At 38.7% G+C, this 8,582-nt stretch overlaps 1 protein-coding gene across 4 annotated transcripts; it reads left to right on the forward strand.

Annotated features, from left to right (window-relative positions):
* Nucleotides 1-207: 207 nt before the first annotated feature.
* GPX8 (glutathione peroxidase 8 (putative)) lies at nucleotides 208-4,619 on the forward strand. 4 transcript variants are annotated; one of them, XM_074166253.1, is made up of 3 exons: nucleotides 208-428; nucleotides 1,045-1,306; nucleotides 3,905-4,619. In XM_074166253.1, exons 1-3 carry the CDS (start codon nucleotides 222-224, stop codon nucleotides 4,066-4,068), a joined length of 633 nt encoding a protein of 210 aa, XP_074022354.1. In that variant the 5' UTR covers nucleotides 208-221; the 3' UTR covers nucleotides 4,069-4,619. The 4 variants fall into 4 exon arrangements, with proteins under 4 accessions (XP_074022354.1, XP_074022355.1, XP_074022356.1 ...); XM_074166254.1 differs by having other exon boundaries at nucleotides 222-275; nucleotides 3,905-4,068; XM_074166255.1 differs by having other exon boundaries at nucleotides 222-275; nucleotides 1,171-1,306; nucleotides 3,905-4,068.
* The last annotated feature ends 3,963 nt before the right edge of the window (nucleotides 4,620-8,582 follow it).

Here is an 8,582-nt window from a genome sequence, read left to right on the forward strand (position 1 = left end):
GCAAACACTGGAGCATCCCAGAGATACTCCAGCCAGAGAGATTTCTGTACTTTACTCAAGAGCTCTGAAACGCAGCAGAAGCACTGTGAAATGAAAGAGCCACTTCTGCAACAGGGACAAAATGAGTAGCTTTTTCTTTCCAGTCCAAGCTGGGAGTTTCGTATTTCAGCTCCTCCTTCACATTCCAGGCCTGCGCAGGCTCCTCTCCAAAGATTTCGAAAATGGAGCCTCTCGCAACTACTTATCCACTGAAATACTCAGTGCCCAAAGCAAGGGTCTTTGTTGTCTTTCTGTCGATGGTTTTGTGTACCGCTATTCTCTGCCTGCTGCAACTCAGATTTTTTAAACCTAAAATCAAAGATTTTTATTCTTTCGAAGTTAAGGATTCAAGAGGAAGGATCGTTTCTTTGGAGAAGTACAGAGGGAAAGTAAGTTACAACTTCATTATGTCTTTGTCTTGAATCTTTACTGAAAAAGAGGTTTCCATTTGTAACTTAACAAAAAGTTTGGTTATGGAAGTTTTTATCAGATTTGTGCTAAACTCCTGTTCTTCAAAGAGTCAACTACAGAGAAATTTATTTTATCTAGGCCTGTTCCAGGAATTAAGTATTAGAATTAATAAATCCAGAAAAATGGGGTTTCATATTCTTTATTATAAATCAATAGAGCCTATCAATACAATTTGTGCATTTTAACCTCGGTTAAGAATAGTAGCATGTTGTGTTGAGTTCTGGAAGTTGATCTAGTAAATACGATTTTAGTGTCTGTCCTAAATATCTGCTTCTTATGCTCTTATCTTTAAACAAAGCTGTAAGTTTAAGTTTATACATTTACTGGATTTTTAAAACAGGCTGTCTGAAAGTAACTATCTTAAGCTGCTATCATCCTTATCTGTTTAAGGAAATTATGATCAGACATTAAATTTAGCCTTCAGGCAGGAACGATTGTGGTAGTAGGAGATGCCATTTTAAGACTTAATTATAATCTTTACGACATCTCTATTAATATTTTTTTTCTTACTATCATAACTTGATTTCTCTGAAGGCAACTTTGGTTGTAAACGTGGCCAGTTACTGCCAACACACAGACAAAAATTACATCGCACTGCAAGAACTACACAGAGAGTTTGGTCCCTCCCACTTCACTGTGCTGGCTTTTCCCTGCAACCAGTTCGGAGAATCAGAGCCTAGCTCAAGCCAGGAAGTAGAATCTTTTGCCAGAGGAAACTATGGAGTAACCTTCCCTGTTTTCCACAAAATCAAGATCCTAGGATCAGAAGCAGAGCCTGCCTTTAAATTTCTAATAGGTAACTGTTTTCTTTTATATATCAAACTGCCTCTAACCATGGTATTCTCCCTAAAATCTGGTCTGAGTTGGTTTGTCAGGAAGCATTGTAGCCTTCATAGTCTATGGAGAGAAACAGGCACTTGGCATTCAATTCATCTCGTTTCAATGTGGGTATCAAAAATACGGTTAGAAGACTTGTACCCTGAAAGCATCGATTTCTTCCCACTGATCATAAAAACAGACTGCTGTGACCAGCCCAGTTAGAAATATCCATTTTGTAGATGTATAAACTTGAGTGCAAAGACTCCCATCTACAAAATCCCATTTCACATTATGTGACTTCTGTTGAAAAACAACTTTTCTCGTGGACAAAAATATAACTATGGGGGGAGAAGTGTCTTTAAATTACTGGAAGATTTTACATAAACACATGCAGATGAGAAGATTCCTGTTTTAGCAGAGTCATATATCCCCCTTTATATAAACTATATTGTAAAGCAGGATTATATATACTGTAGTTATATATAATCACTGATTTGCCTTAATTTGTCTCGTGAACTTCAGGGCCCAGCCTGCAAAACCAACACACACCCATACTCCTGTTACAGCAAGCATTTACTGTCTTGGAGTCTCATACTCCTACAAGCTAAATGAAACTGTCTTCAGTTGACCAAAGAGCCCACACACCCGAATCAACTTAAAAAGCCTCTCTGAATTTGCCTGAGCTTTGGCCAAGGGTTTGACCCATACTAAACACTGATATATGAAAGAAAGGATAATTAGAACAAAATACTTATCTATCACATCATTTTAACTAGAAAATAAGGTAGGAAAAGGCCCAGACCTGTATTCCATCTCACTGACCCAATATAGAATCACACTTCCCCCAATCAGTACTATACGTGCTTCTCCAGACTATTATAGTATGGAAGAATCCAAAACCTCCCGGTCTACCCCAGCTCTTCACAGCTCCTCTTGTCAGAAAGCTATTTCAACATCTAAATGAAATCTTTCTTATACCACTTGTCTGTTGCTTCTTGCCATATCCTCTCTGAATACCTCTTATATACTTAGAAATTAATACCATTTAGGACTCATTTAAGTGGCCACCATTGTCATCATGTTTCTTCTTACCTCCCCTTAGGCATGTCACCAAAGACCTCAGGTAAAGCCTCATTGCTTTGAGCTGCCTGACGTCCAGTGCAATTACTGAATGCACTCTGGAGGTGCCTCTGAGCTCATTATAGAGGAGACTAGTGCACACAGGCACCAGCTGGGTGGGATGAATCCAGATTCTACCACTGCAATCAGTATCAGTTGCTAATACCTATACAAAAACAGAACAGCCATATTTATTCAGTCCATTCTTATTTGACATGCCGTTCACCGAAAAGAAGGAGAAAGATCCTCTGGTACTTAAATATTTTGGAATAAGGTCTTTCTTTTGCTGCATTCCTCTGCTTCACATGAAATTACTGTGCATCTTCAATTAAAGAATCACCTGTTTTCTTCATGTAGCTGTCTTGACAATCAGAAGGTTGAATATCTTCATGCTATACCCCCTTGTGACTGTGACTGCTAGCTACAGTTTGTCCAGCACTGTCAGAGAGTCTAGTGCAAAAAGAATCCACTGGCAGCATAAACATGGTGCCAAGGCCTTCACCCAACTGCTTCTTTAGCTTTCACAGCAGTAAGTCATTTTGGTGGGCCACTGTAAGGTTTGTAGCCTCACTTTTCCTCAAATAATGTCCAGCTTCCTATGTGTTTGTACTTTGTATGAGTTACTCATATGCATTAATGGACACTGGAAGAATATTCAGAGACGAGGTTATGTTACTTCAGGACTGATCCTAGACACAACAACTCAGCAAAGATATAATTACTAGCTGGGCCAGAGCCTCCATGACATGAGCTTTAACCACACCAATTTTCTTGCCATGGTGCCCCCTTAACAGGCATGATATTACAAATGTAGTCCAATGGCAAAGTTCAACCCATTGCTACCAAGAATCAGTGTAGGGTTCAGCACTGTTCCCCACTGGACACCTGCTCCCCAATCAAAATCTCCTAGTTTTCTTCTAGTTTTTCTCTCAAAAAGAGATTTCCCTCTAAACCTGTGAGATTCTCCAAGGACAAGGCCGGTCAAGAAAGTGCTTCTGCCTCCTCTAGGAGCCAAATAGTTTCCTGATAACCTCTTGATCTCAGAAATTATCTTGCCCAGTACTCATGATAACAAAGATACCGGTAAAGTTTTGCCTCATGAGATGGAAACAGCTGAACTAAGCCACCACCAGTATGGCTTCCTGCTCCCATTTCACTTCCCTTAAACCAATATAAAACTGGGGATTCCCCAAATAAGTATGCAGCCCTCATATCCTCCTTCCTAGGGAGCAGCGTATAGTAAAAATAGGAACTTGTAAACGGTTTCACAAGAAGGGGAGAGCATCATTCACTTCCTACTTTTCAGATCATTAACATCAACAGGTAAATCCATGCCTAGAATACTAGTAAAGAACAAAGTGGGATTACTTCAGCATAAATAGTTAAAGAATCAGTGCAGGATAACGAAGCAATGACAAGTGTAAGTCACTAAAATGATCTGATGCCATTTTTACAGATTCTTCAAAGAAAGAGCCTCGATGGAATTTCTGGAAGTACCTTGTCAGCCCTGAGGGTAAAGTTGTGAAATTCTGGAGACCTGAAGAACCCATAGAAAGTATCAAACCAGAAGTAGCATCATTAATCAGGCAGATTATCATGAAAAAAAGAGAAGACCTCTGAAAAAGCCATTCACACTGTGAACCTATTCAACAGCATAGGTACACAGCCTTACTACATTCCTGGGAAACTCTGCTAGAAGCTAAACCATCAGGTAATGTTACTTCTTTTTGGCGTTAGTATTTTCAGCTACACTATGTCTATTAATGTTGGATCGGCTCCTGCAACCACTGAGGTTACTGAGAATGGCAAGGCAATCAGTACCTTGCAGGGATGGACCTTCCATTTGCGTAAAGTTCCTGGATGTTTCTTTAAATCCCTGATGATGGCTAGTTACGATTGTCACCAGCAGGAAGATTGCTAAGAAAAGGATTTGTTGATAAATTACTCAGTATTTGCACAGAAGAGTTTTGTTTCCCATATAATGAGTAACAAATAGATTTTGATAGTCCATTAACACATAATTGCCCTAACTGAAAGACATGGGGCCCAGAGGTATCATACCAGGGTTTTTAGAGACCAATACAGCTGAAGATACCAGCTTTGCAATACCTTCTCAAGGGAAATTACTGAGTTGTGAAGCTGCCAACTTAGTTGTAAAAAACTGTACATAGAAAATAAAATTATTAAAAGAAAAAATTGAAAAAAATGTTTTCTTGCCTGCTTTGTATTTTGACTAATTTTACATTTCACCTTTGCAGCAACACCTTTAACTTCTTTAGCTTTCTCCAGACATTTGCACTGAAGTACGGTGCCTCAGCTGTGAGCTCATCTGCTGCTGGATTCCCAGTCTTCTGACCTGGGTGAAGGCAGGGCCTGTGTGAATGTACATGGTTGCTTTCAGCAGGTTTCAAGGGGCACAAAAATCAACACCCTGGCACTCTGACAGACATCTTTCTGAGACAGGCCAAGACACTGCTCCCCAGCCATCTACCTCACAGCCCTGGAATAAAACAACAGTCTTCAAGTAGAGGCAGAAGGGGATGAAGGTTCATGCCTCAAGCCCCACTCTTCTCACATTGCAATCTTCCCAATTCAGTGTGTAACTGCAAAGCCATTTCCAGTTCTATTTCACTGTTCTATTTCACTGTTGTATTTCAAATGCCAAGTGTTCTGATATATCTATTTGATGAAGAGAGACAGTGAATTGGAATAAGGAACCTCAATTGCAGCTGTCCAAGTCTTAAAGGAGGGCTGAAAGAATAGAAATAGGGGAAAACAGTGTCTCAGAATAGCTTTCTACATGAAAAAAGGACTGGTATCAGTAGTGCTGTTCTCTTCTAAGACTAACTGAAAATACCTGAAGTGCTTCAAAACATTTTCCAACAAAGATAACCACTTAACTGTATTAAAAAGGTGAGAAATTCAAAAGCAAGTTTAAAAAAAAAAAAAAAAAAGAAGTATTTTTTCATTCATCTATGGAATCCATTGAGAATTCCACAGAAAATCCCTGAAGGATAAGGACATAAAAAAAATTAAAAGATTGAATAATGATACCTATGTGGAAGATTAAATAAAGTCACCCCCAATAATGAAAACCATCATTTTGGTAGTCAAACCTTATGCATGACAATTTTAGCCACTCTAACTTCCAAAGATCAGTGAAGACCTATCTGGTGTTTTAGACCAGCCTCTGAGCTGTTTGCCATTAGCCCACAAGACTCCACACCCAACCCATCAAGACAGTTCCTGCTCTTGAGGTCCTGTGTTTTATTCCAGTCTCTTCGCATATGTACAGTTCCAGCCCTGGGAACATTTAGCAGAACTTGTCAAGTGATTTTTGTCACATGTCCCTGCTGCTTTGATGGAGCAGGAAGGGAATTAAGATACGGATCCTCTCCCCTCACCGGGAGCAGTCCAGATTCCATGGAACTAAGTGGCAGGACACAATGTTTTTCCCATAAATGGTGGATGATATCCTTACTTGAAAATGTACACAAGTAAAACATGCAGGTCCATTCACATGCACTGCTATAGCTCCCTGCGTTTCATATCATTGAATAAGAAAGGGTAGATATAAAGGAATGTTGGGTGCTCTTAGCTGAACACCTGAAAAAAAAAATCTTTTGTAGTCCTGGTATTGCCTGACAGTTAGTCAGTTACTCAGCATACAGGAAACTTCACTGAAGTTCTTTAAATACCCTATGAAAGTTAAACAGTGCAGTATCATTTTCCAGTTGGAAGGGATGACGAGGGAAGGGAGTGTGCACACCTTGCTTGTGATTCACTCACTAAAGCTCATGTTCTGTTTTTCACAGGCTACATTGTGATGTTAAATAACTCAATGCCAGCATTAAGATCAAATATCTTTCCTAGTATTCAGAATAATTTCACTTACCGCTTCCTGAATTACGTTTACTTCAGATTCATAGAAAAATGAGGTTTTGCCTGACAAAACAGTCATTGAATTTCTTATTATCGCAATCCACTACATCCATCTTTTGTAGAAATTTTAATATAGGTATCATTCAATCCTGAATCTACACAGAGTTTTTCAAAGTTCACTGTTAATTACCATTCCTCCAAAGACTCAGCATGTTTGTATTACTTATTCTTCATGTGACATACCAGCTCTTCCAATGTAGTATTTAGGGCAGAGCATTGATAAACTAATCACTTCTTTCTTAAAACCAAGTTACCAGTTGTGCAGGGTAAAAATAAAGCATCTTTAACTGCCAAATCTACACAGACTTGGAAAGTTAGAACACTGTTATACAAACAGACATTTATCTATAGTCAAAAGCCCACAAAATAATATGATTACATACCTGTATAAATATCAACTTACAGTTTATGTAGGATATATCATGTAAAAAATACTAAACTACAAATGCTATAAACAGGTTAAAAGCTATCTATTGGATTCTTAAATAATCCCACCAATTTAAGATAAAACTGTCCTCTTAAGAAGGTTAACAGAGTTCAATCCATGAGTGTTAAAGTTTCTTCAACTCCATCTGAGCATCACCTATTGCACCTTTCATCCTAACACTTCCTTCATTCCTATCTCATGCTTCCCTCACTCCCTAGGTCTGACACATCCTTATTATCTCCAACAGATACCATTTAACTGTCACCTCCTCTTTCCAAAAAATTGCCTGGGAGTGCAAATACTCTAAATCCGTTTCAGTCACCGGTTGGACATGTCCCTGTTAATACAGGTACTATCAGAAAATACTCATTTGCTGAGCCCCCACATCAATGCTCCAGTAAACATTTAGTGGTGTAAGAGAAACATATTCACACAGGACCCAAACCTGAAACTCTTACTTAATACTTGCATAATTTAGTAAATTCTTTAGAAACCAGTTGGATTAGCTGCCTCAGTGTGTGAAAAACAGTTACACTTATTTTTATACCCTACATTCTCTCAGTTTGCATTACCTAGCACAGCCCCTCTCAGTCAGGGGAACTGGGCCCCATGCCAGCTAAGGATCCAATGAGATATTTACAATAACAGTGTTTATATCCTTGTCTCAACAGTGGTGTGCTAATCTGGCAGTGTAGTCAGTTGCTGGTGTAAGAAGAACAGCTAACTAACAATACACTGCCTAATCACCACACACAACACTAGGATCACCCTAATTCTGCAAACCTTCACATTGATGCTATTTCTCTTCCTAGGAGACCTTCACGTTTCAAGGCACATATAGAGGCACCCAGATAAAGCAAGTAATAGCAAAGAGTTCCTTCTGCAATCTTCAAGTGCCTGAAGTGCCAGGATGAGGACAGAGGTAATACTCTGTTACTTGTGGCACTATGTTTGATAGAAGCTTCCAGTGTAAAATGAATCAAAAGGATCAATGTGCTTCCAGCCTTTATTCTTCAGAAGTATATTATGTGTATTCAAATTGTGTCTCCTGGTTGGCGAAACTATGTGCAGTTGTTTTAATGTATTGCCTTTCGCAAATTAAGTTATTCTGAGAAGCCAGGGGAGAAGAAAAACTCTAAAGTTGACTTCTCTTATTTTTTTATAGACTAGAAAGATAATTATTTTTCAGATATAGCATTCAGGCAGTTAGTGAAAGTGATTTGAAGCCTTTGCAGCATCTAGTTACTCAGTTAAAAAAAAAAAACCACAACAATCCCCGCCCCCAAAAATACCAACCAACTTGCATTTGCTAAATATCATTATAAAAAAATTTTTAAAAAATCAAACTTTACTACTCATGTGACATTTTTAACTGTGCCTCTTTTGCCTTCAGAAAAGTTCCAGAGCTTAAAATTGTTTGAAATGTTTGAATTATTTACCTGTTTCAAGTATTTATAAACTTCCTGTTACCTTGGTATCTAAAAGCAGATGAAAACCAGATTCTAAATCAACCAAAAATTCTCACAGTTCTTTGGATAACAGAAACACAGGATACCACTATAATACCAAAAATGAGCCTGACGGTCAAAAAAAAAAGCAATCATCAGGTGGACCCAAAATATTCCTTATACAAAAGTAGCAGCTCTCCATTTTGATGATCAAGGTATGTGGAAAAGGACGGCAACTGCATGTTAGCTGGTGTCAGAATTTCAACCAGCTAACATACACTGCCATCCCATCACACACAGATGCACCACCTGCATTC

The sequence above is a fragment of the Numenius arquata genome, chromosome Z, assembly GCF_964106895.1.
Source record: "Numenius arquata chromosome Z, bNumArq3.hap1.1, whole genome shotgun sequence".
Lineage (NCBI taxonomy): Eukaryota > Metazoa > Chordata > Aves > Charadriiformes > Scolopacidae > Numenius > Numenius arquata.

Bases quoted from the DNA above. Each gene is read 5' to 3' on its own strand.
- GPX8 (XM_074166253.1), top strand. From the start codon at position 222: ATGGAGCCTCTCGCAACTACTTATCCACTGAAATACTCAGTGCCCAAA. The intron at 429-1,044 runs GTAAGTTACAAC...ATTTCTCTGAAG, and splicing joins TGGAGAAGTACAGAGGGAAA to GCAACTTTGGTTGTAAACGT. The intron at 1,307-3,904 runs GTAACTGTTTTC...CCATTTTTACAG, and splicing joins TGCCTTTAAATTTCTAATAG to ATTCTTCAAAGAAAGAGCCT.